Source organism: Prinia subflava, chromosome 5 (assembly GCF_021018805.1).
Source record: "Prinia subflava isolate CZ2003 ecotype Zambia chromosome 5, Cam_Psub_1.2, whole genome shotgun sequence".
Lineage (NCBI taxonomy): Eukaryota > Metazoa > Chordata > Aves > Passeriformes > Cisticolidae > Prinia > Prinia subflava.
In genome coordinates, this window is record NC_086251.1 from 1,133,685 (window position 1) to 1,148,444 (window position 14,760).

At 40.4% G+C, this 14,760-nt stretch overlaps 1 protein-coding gene across 4 annotated transcripts in view; it reads right to left on the reverse strand.

The window, feature by feature from the left end:
- Positions 1-14,760, reverse strand: part of PPFIA1 (PTPRF interacting protein alpha 1) — a 53,538-nt gene that overhangs the window by 22,005 nt on the left and 16,773 nt on the right. For 3 of the 4 annotated variants that reach the window (XM_063397524.1, XM_063397522.1, XM_063397525.1), the window contains exons 3-15: positions 10,287-10,388; positions 9,627-9,791; positions 8,696-8,770; positions 8,165-8,266; positions 7,691-7,912; positions 6,856-7,002; positions 6,201-6,335; positions 5,003-5,086; positions 4,312-4,443; positions 2,890-2,952; positions 1,827-1,906; positions 1,453-1,585; positions 494-717 (exon numbers count right to left, since the gene is read on the reverse strand). In XM_063397524.1, coding sequence (XP_063253594.1) covers positions 494-717; positions 1,453-1,585; positions 1,827-1,906; positions 2,890-2,952; positions 4,312-4,443; positions 5,003-5,086; positions 6,201-6,335; positions 6,856-7,002; positions 7,691-7,912; positions 8,165-8,266; positions 8,696-8,770; positions 9,627-9,791; positions 10,287-10,388 — 1,664 coding nt within the window. The remainder of the gene's footprint in view (positions 1-493; positions 718-1,452; positions 1,586-1,826; positions 1,907-2,889; positions 2,953-4,311; positions 4,444-5,002; positions 5,087-6,200; positions 6,336-6,855; positions 7,003-7,690; positions 7,913-8,164; positions 8,267-8,695; positions 8,771-9,626; positions 9,792-10,286; positions 10,389-14,760) is intronic. The other variant, XM_063397523.1, reaches the window with a different exon arrangement.

A 14,760-nucleotide genomic window follows, 5' to 3' on the forward strand; every position in this document is an offset into this window, starting at 1 on the left:
GGACCGGGACCTGCCCCACAGGGAACGGGACCGGGACCTGCCCCACAGGGACCGGGACCGGGACCTGCCCCACAGGGAACGGGACCGGGACCTGCCCCACAGGGAACGGGACCGGGACCTGCCCCACAGGGAACGGGACCTGCCCACAGGGAACGGGACCGGCGCCTGCCCCACAGGGAACGGGACCTGCCCCACAGGGACCGGGACCTGCCCCACAGGGACCGGGACCGGGACCTGCCCCACAGGGACCGGGACCGGCGCCTGCCCCACAGGGACCGGGACCGGCGCCTGCCCCACAGGGACCGGGACCGGCGCCTGCCCCACAGGGACCGGGACCGGCGCCTGCCCCACAGGGACCGGGACCGGCGCCTGCCCCACAGGGACCGGGACCGGCGCCTGCCCCACAGGGGACCGCGGCGCTGAGCCCACGAACACGAGAAATTACCCTTCCCAATGTGTTTCCATCAGCAGCCCCACTGCAGACGGGCCATACCTGATCTCTTTGTTGATGGCATCCAACTGCTCCTGCAGCATGATGGCCAAAGTCTGGGCGTCGGCCTGGCCGCTCGGGGACAGCAGGTCAACGGAGCTGAAAATGGTCTCCCTGTCGTCCTCCACGTCAGACACGTCCACGTCGCTCTCAAAGGCCTGTGCCACGTTTGCCAGCACGCTGGCTTGCTGGGCCCGCTCCCAGTCCTGCTCGTTCAGGGTCTGAACCTGCAAGAAGCCATTCGAGAAATAAATCCAAGCTCAAATGGGAAAAATGTGACATCCCTGCTGCTTATCAAGATGTTTAAAATAAATAATGTAAGCTCACTTACATGCTGAATGCATCCATCAAGACAGCAATGTTTAGAGAAATGTAAAAAGAGAAAGCGATAATGTAGGAAACTTTAAATTTCATTTAACTTCAAGATGCAGAACAGGCTTATTGAGTCAATTATAGCACCACATATTTTGGCAATACACGCTTTTAATTACAGTTCTGCTACCAATTTCATGGGAACTATGGAATCAATTTTATGTCATGAGTACTCATGTGTCCTGAAAGGAAATGGAAATTGGTTGCAGAACAATAATGTGTCAGATTAGAGTACAGACACAAAATTAGGACTGTTTCAAACAGTACTTCACAATTACAATTGGCATGTTACAATTGTACTTTAATTTTATCAAAATTAAAAAACAAAACCAAAAAAATTTAAAACAAAAAACCAAACCAAAAGCCCCACCCAACAAAACAAAACTGAAGTTCCAAACCATAACCTTGCAAGTATTTGCTAACCATTAAAAGGACCAGCAGCTGTTCATGTCTTGGTAACACAGGATCTATAAAATCCAGGAGTTTATTGCCAGGTCCTCCCAACTCTGAAGCCTCCTCGCACCCGATGAGGCTCATGCACTGCCCCAATCTGTTCTGCAGTCAGTGTTATTTGTCTCCTCCCTCCTTACCTTTGAAGGCTCGTCCCTGAGCGCAGCCAGCCGTCCCTTCTGGGGCCGCCTCAGCACGGAGGAGGTGCTGTAGGACTCGCTGTGACTGTCCCCCACAGAGGAGGGAGGCACAGGGAATCTGAAATCCGGTCTGCAGCAACACAAAACAAGCATTGCATCCTTACCGAGGCACAAAGACACAAAAGTGTCACCTGAAAGATTCCTCTTGTCTCACCACTGCCAGTTGTTTTTAAGCAGTGTAAAAATTGCTTTATGTGCTCTATAAAAATGCATTTTATAGCTATGATGAAAATATTTTTGTTTGAAATATACAAAATTGTACTTAGCATAGCGACCTTAAAGAAAATAGGAAAAAAACAAACTACTGCTCGTACCTGTGATGAAGTGATGTGGCTCTGAGCCTCACTTGGTCATTTTCAGCCCTTAATGCATCAACATTTAATACAAGTTGATCCTGCAAAAACACATAGAAAAAACATAATATTCTCTTTAAAAGAACTAGTCTCAAATACAAATTTCTAAACTAATATTTAGGGTTTTATCTAATTTCTCTGAAACTTGGAAATAACAGATTTTAAGATATGCCCTTCAACTTCAAAAACATTCTTTGTGCTACACACAATACAGCACTGTCACACAAGGGCATCCCAGAAGAATTCTGTTGCTTCTCTACCCTGTCTCTAGTAATGACATTATGTATTTTAGTTCACATTCTACTAAGTTTAATTATAATAAGTGATGATAAAAAACAAGAAGATATGTTCAAGCTCTCTGCACAAAAGGATCTAAAAGCATTCACTTTTAACTTGGATATTTTTACATGCTCTAGAAACTCTGAATTTAATAGCAGAGAAAGACAATAAATGAGAAAACAACAAAAGCCTAAATAAAATAAAAAGTGGCTGATAATGAACATCTGTAAGGAGGGACCTTGTCATTTCCAGGACAAGCAGAACACCAGGCAGCTGCTCTTGCTAAGAAGCAGCCAAGTCTAATAAATATTTCTCCCTCTGCTCTCCAGTTCTTAAAACTTGAAAAAAAAAAAAGTTAGCACAAGAATTTTGTGATATTCAATTCCTTGAGAAAACCTTAGGGAAAAATGCCCAACATTAGAAGTATTTCTTGTTTGGTTTTGCTGTTTAAGGTCATATGTACAACAGCATAAAAATTCTACATAATCTCCAAACTTTGGCCAATTGCAAACAAATCCAGGCACTTCACATACTCAAAAGTGTGTTAAGTCTTGGACTAAAAGGTTCTGTATTACCAATAAAATCCTCCTAAAACTGGGGCACACAATACCATAAAATAAGCAATAACATTTCTCTTAAACAGAGCAGGAAATGTTAAGTTTTATGAGGAATTAAAATCTGATCCTGCTGTGTAGCAAAGCAGCAATGAAATTCCGAGATAATATTTCAGAAATGCAGAATCTACCTTTTCATGCTGAAGTTCTTCTATTTGTTTTTTTGCATTTTCAATTTCTCGAAGAAGGGAATTCTGAAATTAAAGGCATCACAAATTAAGTCACTCATAAGCTTTACACATTTAAACCATAACCATGAGTATCAAAAAAATGCAGTCAACACAACACAAATGCATCTCAAATTACAGATCCTTGATTGCTTCCATCATTTCACTTGGATTATAGTTGAAGGTTTATCCTTCCAGGTGTACAGCCCTCTAAATAATGGATTTAGTAATACTACTGGTTCCATAAATCTTTAATAGCAATAGCAGCCTTTTAAAGCTCCATTTCACAGTCTAACTAGTAAAAAAAAGGAATAATTATGGAATAATTCAAAGCAACTGAAGAAAGACCATGTGATCAGAACAAAGTCTTGAAATGTTACCTGCACATTTCTTCCAATTTAGCATAAAAGAATGAGCTGGAAGCCTCAACAAGAGCACTTCTCTAGAAGCTGTTAACTACAGCAAAGGACAAGTAGACTTCCCTCATTATTTGCAAATGTAGTTATGGTTTGGAAGATAAGAGGGAGTCAGGGTGAACCCTCAGACATCTCCTATTATTCAAGCATTATGCATGAATGCAAGAGGAAGCCAACATTCAGTAAGAGTCTGGAAGCAGCATTTGCCTTCCAGAGCAATTTATTGCCATGACTTTAAAACCAAAGACACTCAGCTTTTCCTGAAAAATTTCCCCAGATGATCATCTCACCCTCCAGTAAAATAAACCAAATATGTTTTAATCCAAGACCAAGCAATTCAAAGACAGCATCAAGCCAAGTGCCACTTTAGAAGACATTGCTTTACTGGATGCAGAATAAGGGATCTAACTTCAAGAAGGACCTAGATCCAAAAGCAGAAGGGAGGAAAAGGAGTAAAAAGTGTGTAGAAGAGATGAAGTGAGTGCAGGGGAAAGCTCTAAGATGTGCACTGACAATGCAGGAACAGCCCATTTAAACTCCTATTAACGAGTCTCAAAATGAACTACCTGAGAAGAAAAGCAAATTGCAGGAATCCCACAATGACTCAGGGGAACTGGTACAGCCAAAAGCAGTGGGAAACAAAGGAAACTGAACTGGAAAGGTCAAAGTTCCAGTGCTTTAGGCTTCCTGTATTACACTGGATGAGCCTATTTATGCAATCTGCACCAGTAAAGTAAAGAAGAATAAAGGTTCTTAAAAGCTGCCTTCTCAACACCACAGTGTAGCACCCAGGGACAACCTCCAATTATTTTTAAGACCATTATTTTCAAAATCCACACTAAAAAAGAGCCTTAACAGCAACCACTTATTAATGAGAGTTCTGTGTTTATTTGCTGAAGTTAGAGACACATTGCAAAAGGCATAAACCACTACAGAATTACACACTGATTGCTGGAATGGGACTCCTTACCTTATCTTCCAGGGCAGCCATCCTCTCCTTGAGATGAAGCTGGAGCCGTTCATTGGATTCAGACAGGAGCTTATCAACAGTTTCTGACAAACGTTTGTTATGCTCTTCATTCATCTTTTCTCTCTGTCTAGCCTGAGATACAAAGAAGCTGCTGAAAAAACTGCAGATTTGCAATATCTCTAACGAGTTCCAGGTTATGAAGGCAGCAAGCTTTCTTTAATCTAAATGCATTTTCTTGAACAGCAATATTTTTTCACAGAGGAACATTGCATGTGCCTCCAGGGCTCTGTTAAAGGAATCTAAGGGACATTTCAGTCTCTAATAAGTGATCCAAGATCAGAAGTTTAAAAATCTAAGCTCTATTAAGGCTTTTCAAAAGCCTTAATTAAAAAAATCAAAATGTTTAAGAAATAAAAAAATATTAAAAAAAAAAGTTACAAGGCACAATTCAGAATGGATTCCATTATTTATAACCCAGGAACCAATTTTTCCATAACCACTTAATTCAGCAAGTTTCTTCAGACTTTCATTGGAGACTCTCAGCACATTTTCCTTGAGATTTAAGGTTAGCCACAGTACAGTGACTCAAAATCAGCCAGCCTAAACTCTGGGTTTATGTTAAAGCTGAGAAATAAAGAGGATTAGGTTCCTTGTTTCAGCTTTTTATCTTTGTCAAAACGATGTGCAGTACCCTTTGCAGTTCTTGATTCTTCTCTTCAAGCTGTGCCTCCATCTGTCTCAGCCGCTCCTCGATATTGCCGTGTCTCTCCTCAGCCTGTCAATTGGAGAGCAAAATTAGAATTTGGGTGGGATTTTTTAGGCTTCAAAAGCACAGAAACACTGAGGCACGGGAATATTTCTAACATGCTTTGCACAACTGCCATTTATGGTGAAGGACAATGCAGAACAGATGCTTTTCTGTCACCAAAAGGACCTTGCAAGACTTCAGATGGGAAGTGGCAAAATGATGAAACCTCTCACCCCTAAAAGTACCATGAATCAACCACTATTTGCAAACGAGCTTGCAACAGCCAAGTTCATTCATTCATATCCCCAAGAAATAAAATCAAAAAATAAATCAAAGTAAAGACTGAGTGCATTTTCCTCACTAGCCTGGACGATGGGACCCTTGGTTAGTAATCATGGCAAAGCAAAAAGCAACAAGCAGAGACAAGGACTAAGGTACAAATTCTACCTTCCTAAGCTTGGTGGCAAGTTCCAAAACTTTAGCATCTTTAGCAGCAGAGCTCCCAGGAGACAAAAGGTCAGACTACAGAGCCAGTTAGGGACAGGAAAGATAACAGGGAAAGAAATGAAACTGAGGCTTTGAAAGAAAACATGCACACACACACTTGAAAAGGCTCATTTGGCAGTTAACTAAACATCATTTCTTCAGATTTCATTACTCCACTTGCAGCCCTCTAAAAATCTTCATATTTCGTAGTACCACAACTTGTTTCACTCCCCACTTGCTTCACTTAGCTAGCAGAGAAAGATATTTAGGTTCCCCTAAATTTCCATAATGTTCAGAAACTTAATGTTTCCCTCAACGTTCAGAAGACTTTATGTCTGTTATTAATTTTAATTAAAAAAACCAAAAATAATAATTCAGAGAGATATTTTTATGATGTAGAAGAGCTAAAAGAAAACGTGCTTGAGTTCCAAAGTGCAGAAAAACCACAAAAAAACACCAAGAAAAAACCCCAGTAAATCAGAGTGTCTGCAGAGAGATGAATGGAAAAAAAGTGGGAAGTAAAAATAGATATTTTCTGAATTATTTATGGGAAAACTGGAAACCAAATGTAACCAAACCAACACTAGGACCAGATTTCCTGCAGTGGGACACCAGTGGAGGAGGGAGTCTGGGGGACACCGTGCCACCACCTCACCTTTGTAAGTGCTGCCACTCTCTGTGCCAGCTCAGCCTCCACCTCTGGCAAAGTCTCAGCTTTTCTCAGGGTCTGCTGCAGCTTCTGCTCAGCCAGTTCCAGTCGCTCCTGCAGCTGCCTGTTCTTATCTTCACTCTGCACAGGGTTATGGGCAGCAAGTGGTGAGGGTTAAAGAAGTGATTAATTACAAAGTGGTTGGCTTAACAACCATTCCTGGCTTATAAAGCTGGACTATTTCATGTCAAGCACTTGTCAAACTTGCTCTCTCACTAAGGCAAAAAAATCTACACTCTATGCAAATGTTAAAAGTTTAGCTCAGAATAAGTAATTCTCACCCACAAAATTAAAGATGCTTGGATACACATACAGTAACTGAAAAATCCATAATTAATAGGGACAACAGCCCCAGGATGAAGTGCACTACATTTCTCAAAACCATTTCCCCTTCCCAGTAAAGCTGTCTCATCTTTATTCCCAGGGTAAAAATCTCTGCAGTGTACGACTCCAGCTCCTGAAAAACAATCACTACTAGCAGCACATTACAGCTGATATTTATCTTCCTAAAAGCAAAGTGCTTCAGCACGGCATGAACATTCATTATCTCCATTAGCTTTCTGCTGAGCCCAATGTACTCCATCTCATTTGAAACCACAACCTGTCGGTGCATGGAGTCTTTAGTGGCAATTTCATTTTCAAGTTTGTCGTTGAGGTCGTGCACGGATGTGGCTTCACGTTGTGCAGCGAGGTAGCGTTTCTCCAGAGTGGTGATTCTCTCCTCCATGTCCTCCTTCTGCGCCAGAGTCTGGGCAAGACACAGCACAGAAGCCACAATGGGAGAAATAATTACTTAATGATAAAACAAAAATTTTTTAAAAATCAGGTTATTTTTCTCAGTAGAAAGAAATGGCTTTTAGAACAGTGAATGATCGAAATCCACTGGTCTTTATTACCTCACACCACAGATCTGCTACTTCCTCTCCAGTGGTATACACACAGCAAATCTTGACTTGCTGGGGATGGTCAGAGTGTTCTGGGATTTAAGTAAAATCCCTTTTATATCTAATGAGGATATCTGGGACCCTGGGGATTAGGGATTCAGCAGTGGCAGGAACTGCCAACCACACCACTGAAATTAAAGGGATTCCTCAACCAAGTGCATCTTATAAAAAAGGAACATCAGTAACAAGCAGAGCATGTATGACAGGATTAAGCCTCTATTTCAGAACATGCTGAAGTTGGCAATGCTAGATCTCCATTCTATTGATGAAGCATCTACTTAGTCACAGATTTATCCTGAGGACAAATTTTCTCAAGTGACTGGTCTTTTAAACAAAAAACAGACACCCATCATGTCCTAAAAAAGCCATTTTCTTCTCATCTGTCAAACCAAAGATTTCCAAAAACAAAGATTCAACTGACCACCAGTGAGACGAAAATTTTATAAAATAATGGCATTGTGACTCCCCAAATCCTGACAGTTCCTTCCTCACCTCTCGTACATCCCTCTGTAACTTGGTGTTCATTTCTTCAGATTTTATTAAGTCTTTCCTTGCTGTGTCTAGGTCTTCTTCCAGCTCTGTTACTCTGCTGGACAAAGCAGTGAGGCGTTCTTTCATTTGTGTCTGCTCTTTGTTTTGCTTATCTATGATGTCTTGGAGTTCAATCACTTTAGCAAGGTTTTCATCGTGGCATAATGAACCATCAGAGGATCTCTATTAAAGAGGAAAAAAGAAAGTGTTTTAGCATGATGCAAATAAGACTGAAAAAGAAATTGTTACTCGCCTGTAAACATCCCTCCCCAAAGATAACTTTATTATTGGATAGACTGCAAAAGGTGAAATTTTAATAACTAAGTCTTTTTAATTAGATGATCACTCAAAAGTATTTTATTATGGTTTAAAATTAAAATATTATAGCTAATGATTAAAAACCAGATGTCAGCTAAGCAGAGTAAATAGCTGTACCTTCCCATTTGTAGTTGGTGTATTTTCTTGTTCATGATTTATATCCAGCATCCCATCTGGAAGTGTTTTCTTCTGATTGTTTTGCTCTTTCAGAATCATTAACTAAAAGAAAAGTTTACAGACACATGTTTCAAGTCAATTGCTTTCTCACTAATAATATAAGGAACAGCTGCAAAAGCAAAGGAGCAAAATAACAATTACTGATTCTACTGCCAGGTATGTATTAATAAAAGCTGGCACAGGCATTCAAATACCTCATGCCACTGCAAACCCTTACTTTAAAGGCACAGGAACTCTTTTTCATGGTTTGGTTGGGGTTTTTTTGGGAGCAGAGAAGCTGTCAGGAGGTTGAGGTTTGGTTTTTTCTTCTCCTGCTCTTTCAAAGCAGCTAAGTTAAAAATTAATAATTACTCCATTTGGCAAGAAATCAAAAGGAAGAAGTAAAAGTGAAACTTCATAAATTAGTCTGTACAAACACTGGCTGAAACACCCACAATGGACACGAGGCCTTCTTTTAAGACAGAAACTTACCTCTTTATGTGTAGTACCTAGTTCTTCTTCCAGTAAGCTACATCTTTCAAGTGCTACTCGTAACCTCTCCCTTACCTGAAAGGGGAATTTCAAATTATTTGAAATCATTTAAATCAAAATGAAACCCATTTCACTTGCTGCCACGCCTTTACAGATAATACATGACAGTCTCCATTACACTTAGAAACCTTCTTAATCTGGAGTCAGTACTAATTACAACACATGCTACCATAAAAATAGCCAAATAATGTGTAATTTATAATCTAGCTTTTCCTTTTTCGTCACAAGCAGCACGACCTGTACATTTAGGCACTAAAGAATTCAACACACCCAGAATCTGCTTGTCCCTCTGCAAGGCACAGACTGGCTTGGCTTTTGCTCATTTACAAATGGAAGAACAGGTAAAATTCCACTTAAAATCATTTACCAGATTTTATATACAAGGGTTGATACCTCCTCTCAAGGCATCAGGGTCACAAAGTCAGGTTAACTGCAAGTTAACTGCAACAAAATTCACAGTGAACTTTAGCCATTGCATATCCTGCTGCTACCATCAGGCACAACTGAAGGGAGGAGTTCTTTTAATTCAGATTTCTATCCCAATGTAAGCAGATTCCCCTCCTCCTCTTCTCTCTAGTCCATTTCTTGTATTAGATAATCAAAAGGATAAAACCTGAAGTTGTACAGGTAAGCAGATGTGTGCATTCCTGCAGATATATTGCTCCTGAACCATGCTGAGTTTACATTAACAGTTAATGAAGTGCTTAAATAAACCAAAGCACCTTGCTTTAGCTAAGTGCAGCATCTTAATTTAGGAGAGCAGTTACTAATGTAGTTACACTGCAGAGATTTCTACAACTTCAGTACAAAAACTGCCTGGCCCACACAAAGGAAATAGGATGAAAAGATGTTAGGCACAACACTTCATTACCTTTTCATCAAGGGCTTTGTGGTGCTCAAATAAAGATTTTAGTGCTTTGAGAACTTCTACTTCACTAGAAACTCCTGCTGGAGACTGAGCTTGCCTCTTGACAACAGTCATCCTGAGGGATCGCTCATGCCTGGAGACAAGACACTCCAGATGTTCCAGCAACAGCTAAAGCAAAAGGAAAAAGAGAAAGGAACAAGGTTTATTCCTGTTCTGTACAGCTGCAGAAAACTTTGCCTCCTAGAACATCAGCTTTAGAGCTCTAAAGTTCAAATTTCAGCGACAGAGGATATGGTAAGGACTGGTTTTTAACATTTCAGCTGTATTAGCAGTGTAAGCTGCTCAACCAGAACACCACAACCTGCCCACTCCGCTCCTCTGATTCCAGAGCTGCAGGATTACCAAACTTTAACAAGAAATGTGGATGGCAGACAGCAGTGCAGCCTTACAAGCTTTTCCTGATTCTGCAGAGCAGCCTCTGGAGCTGTGCACAAGCTGCCAAACCTTCTCCATCAACACACACACACATCTGCACTTCCATGGGGATTCATATACAAGTATCAGGGAAAAAAATACGTTTAGCTTTTCAAATTCAACATTTGTTTTCCTCCCAGTAGCTGGATGCTTGAACAGTGGTGAGCTTGGAGAAGACAAGGAACTGACCCTCGTATTATTTCTTTCTGCTTTCAGCTCAGCAATTTCTTCTTCCCTTTCGAGCAGCTGCTCCCTGCATACGTTCAGCTCTTTTGTGAGCGCTGCAAATTCCTGGAACAGACCAGACAGAAATATCAGCACATCGAACATCAGGACACAGTTACAGTGGATTTATATGAACACGTGACAGTTCCTTGAAGCCTTCATTTCAAATGTGCAAAGTCAATACAATGTATAGTCATGCTAAGCCAGCTTCAGTTCAAACACTTAAAACCTTTATGCTACCAACTGTAAAGACAAAAGATATTTGACCAGGACCTTGAAAACTTGTTTGTGTCTCAAGGCAATTATATGAGTTGGGGTTTCCCTGGTATGCAAAGGGAAAAACATGTTTGTAACACACTTTGTTATGGTTTCAAAGAGTTGTTGGTTTTCTGTGTTTTGGTTTGTTGGCTTTTGATAATAGCTGCTGAGGGAGACACAAAAAAACAGAGCCCCAAGCACAGCAAAATAAGAACATCAACAGAAATGACAAATTTTGAGTCAGTATTTAATTTAACAATGCATACTGACATGTACCAGAATACAGCTAAACACAGGAATTTCATTCATGCCTTCCTTCATATCTCACAAAAGGGAATGAAGCAGCCCCTTCCCTTCAGTCCTGCTAGAAATCTCCAAGGATTAGAATCAGAATTTTCTGAAAGCTGAGCCCGAGGGCTCAAAGCCCTCACAAGGCTCACCCTTCAAATTCAATGAAGATTTCACCAACCAAACCCCAACCAAAGTGAAATAGCGCAGACTGAAGTGTCATGAGGGAACAGGAGCTGAGCTAACTCACATCACACACTGCATGCTTATTACTGCAGTCCCCACAGTCCATATGAAAGAATATCCTCCTACAGTTTGGGGTTTCTGTCGGGAAATGATTGTACTAATATCTGCAAGAGCCACTGCAGCTTAAACAATTTCCCCTCTCTATCAACAGCCTCACTAAAAATACTTCACATAAAAGACATTTAAATGTTCTAACAACTCAGGGAGCACACTCTGCATAGAACAAAAGGTGCAAGTACAAACCACATTTAGAAGCAAACACAATCATAACTTGATCTACCCTGGAAAAAATTCAATTCCAATCTGAACTGCACTGGAAATGAGAATTGACAATGTGAATGTGAACAAGTCCATTCTTTAGAAAAGAGCCTTGCAAGAAAGCAACCCTCAAGTCTTGTCAATGCAACTTAAAACATGAAAATAAATATGTCTCAGTCACTCCAGTGCCAATGAACATATTGGGAGCACTCGGATAAGAAAACATCGAAATGCTAACAAATAACACTCCTTTCTGTCGTCCAAAATAAGGAAAATCCTCATAAACAAGAGCCTTGCCAAATAAACAATGGATTTGTCCAGCTGACCTGGTGATTAGCAGGACAAGGTGAACTCAAACAGCTAAGTGGAGACACAATTGCTGCTTCTCTGCTTTTTCCAAATTCTGCAAGACACACTGCTCATCAGCCAGCAGCTGCATATCAAGTGAAAGCTCAAGATGGGGCTGTTTTGCAGCAAAATTCAAAGTGACAGAATGCACATGCTTAAAAACAAAGGCCACATCAACCAATTAACTATACTGAGCACATCTGCATTCTAAATTCTAACATCCAGCTAAAATAAGCAGACACGGTCAAAAGACAGCACAAATTCCAATATTCATTTGGTCAGCTTTATTCTAAAATATACACATGACTGAAAATATAAAAAGTATGTTGCACAATACACACCTGGAGTGAACTCCTCTGGAATTACTAAGATACCAGGCTTTTAAAAGATGCATAAAAAAGCAATACCACCACCACCACCACCACAGATGCAGAATTCATCCCTATAATCCCTCATTCTAAATCAAAACCTGCTCATTGGAAAAAGGTTTGTACCCCAGCTTGATCAGCAAAAAACTGTAAAACATCCTAATGAATTTCCTTTCTCAACTGCTAAATTATTTCATTTCTCTAACACACTAAATAATTACATTCACATAAATATTTCACTGCAGTATTTCATTTGCATTCTTAAAAAGGAAAAAAAAATGGCCAGGAAATATTTCCAAAACAACCTGGTCTGTAAACACAGCTACCAGAACTTTTACACACACAAAACAAATTACACGAGGACCCAGAGTGCAAGGTGAACCAAGAGAGGAAAAACCTACTGCAAGCTTCTCTGGAGCTGACAGAAATATTGACTCTACCATGAGTTTTCCCAGCAGAAGGCTCCTTCACAACCAAGCTTTTCCTGCACCTTCAACATCCCACCTGTGGGAGCTTCCAAGACTCCCAGGGAATTGGCAGCACAGTCCCCTTTTCCTCAGGTACAGCAGAAACCAAAGTTGCCATTTTTCACTGGCAGTCCCTCTTTATCTTTACAGATTAGATAATTATGTACTACTGAGAAGGGCTCGGTATGAGCTTACTTTCTTGGTGTGTTTCCCCTTCCAAATCATTAATAACATAAGGGTAATTTTCCAAACCCTAAAAATGCCAGCATCAACGTTTAGAAGCATCAATATTGCCCAATTCTCCAGATGACAGCGGCCTGACATGGGAAGTTTTACATTTTTCCAGCCTGTATCTCAGGTCTTGAGAACAGGAGGAAGGATGAAGCAAGGACTACCAGACACTGTCTCAGGATCCTATTTCAACTTCAAATCACTGCATAGCATCAGTATCTTTTTATCTGTATGAGCTTCCCCACATGAACACCAGCGGCATATCTGAAAGGAAGGCTGTTCACTCTTCATTCAGATGGTTACAGGACAGAGAGTTCCAGTCCATTGCATACTCCTGTGTAAATATAAATTGTAGCACAAATAGATCCAATTGTGACACGAACCATCACACTGTCAGATGACCCAGAGCAAGAGTGCACACAGGAATTTATATTGCTGCTGCATAAACACACTGACAGGCATTGCTGGCATTGCATAACACCTCCAGTGCTGTTTGTTTTGACAAAACTGAGTTGCTTCAAGTGCTGTGAGATGCCTAAGAAAGAACATTTGAACGTCCTTAGTTTCAGCTGACACTGCCAAAAGACATGTCCTTTCTAGTTTTAATACTTACCGGCAATGGGAGACAATCTGTGATTTCCTTGAGCACTTCAAAAGCAGAAAAACTATTTGCAGCTTTATAATCTCAAAAATTTTCGAGTTGTCACACAATTTCTTCCTGGGCATTAGATGAAGGTACAGAAAGAATTAAAAGAAAAAGGAAAGAATCCTGAGAAACTTTCCCACTTGTGCACAAAGCTGTGTTACTTTTCTGCAATTAAGAAGACTGAGAGCAACAGAATGAAGTTCTGCTCTGTTTCTGGCTGCCATCAAAATAATAAATACACAGTGCTGGGGATTGGCAAGAATGGAACTCACAATAAGCACTTCAGAGCACTCACACAAATCAGTGGGAGAGGGCTGAATTTACCAGGGAAATATCCCCTGCTGATTATTAGAACATTCTGGCAAACACCCATACTCTACACTAAACTAAAATGTTTACTGAAGAAAGTAACTTTGTGACCCAACTGAATCATTCCAAACACGTCACTCCTGCTGCCAGAATAAAGATTCCCAACAAATGCCACACTGAGCAAGTGAGTTGGTTCTCATTCAGTAATACATTTTCTGGGTTGGTTTTTTTTTTTTGTTCCCAAGCTCCAGGATTTTTTAAAGCAATAGCATTTCTTCTACCTCAGCCTTCAGAGCTGACCTTCAACCTTCAGTATTTAGATGGCACAATATAAACTTCCTTCCAAAAGCTGGACCCGTGAGTGCTGAGCTGACACACTTGGGAACTTCCAAGATCCCAGTCCCAGGGTGCAGGTTCCCTTCATGTCCATCAAAAACATAATTTACAGGTCTCACAGACAGCACGTCACAGACCAATAAATGCTACGTGACAAGAAGATAGTGTTTAACCTAGGGAAAACACTTGAAAGAAACAGAGGTAATTCCTAAAAGTCTGTTAATATAAGTTGTGTATTAGGGATGCTCTACAAATAACTAAATTTGTTTGGAATTTGATCAAGCAAAGAAACCCTTATTTCACAAGAAAATGCAACACCACTTGAGTGCACAAGTGATCATGAATTACAAGCAATCACATTGGCCAGAAAATTTATATCCATGATGAAAATATATGTAATAAAAAAGAGAAACATTTTACGTTAATCCAATATTAACAAATACTGTGAAGTATAACTTCAGGCAATAGAAAGATGAAGTGGTGACTGCTGCATCTTTAGGAACATCTCTGACTGAAACACAGGACTGGAATTTATGTGTTTAATCTCTAAGTGATATTTTGGTTTACTGTTATCATTCTGGCCTGTAGAGTGAATATCAAACAAACCACTCACAAATCTGGGCAGCTGAAGAGAGCAGGAAAAGCATAATTGGGGGAAGTGCATGACATCAGGGGTGAAAACC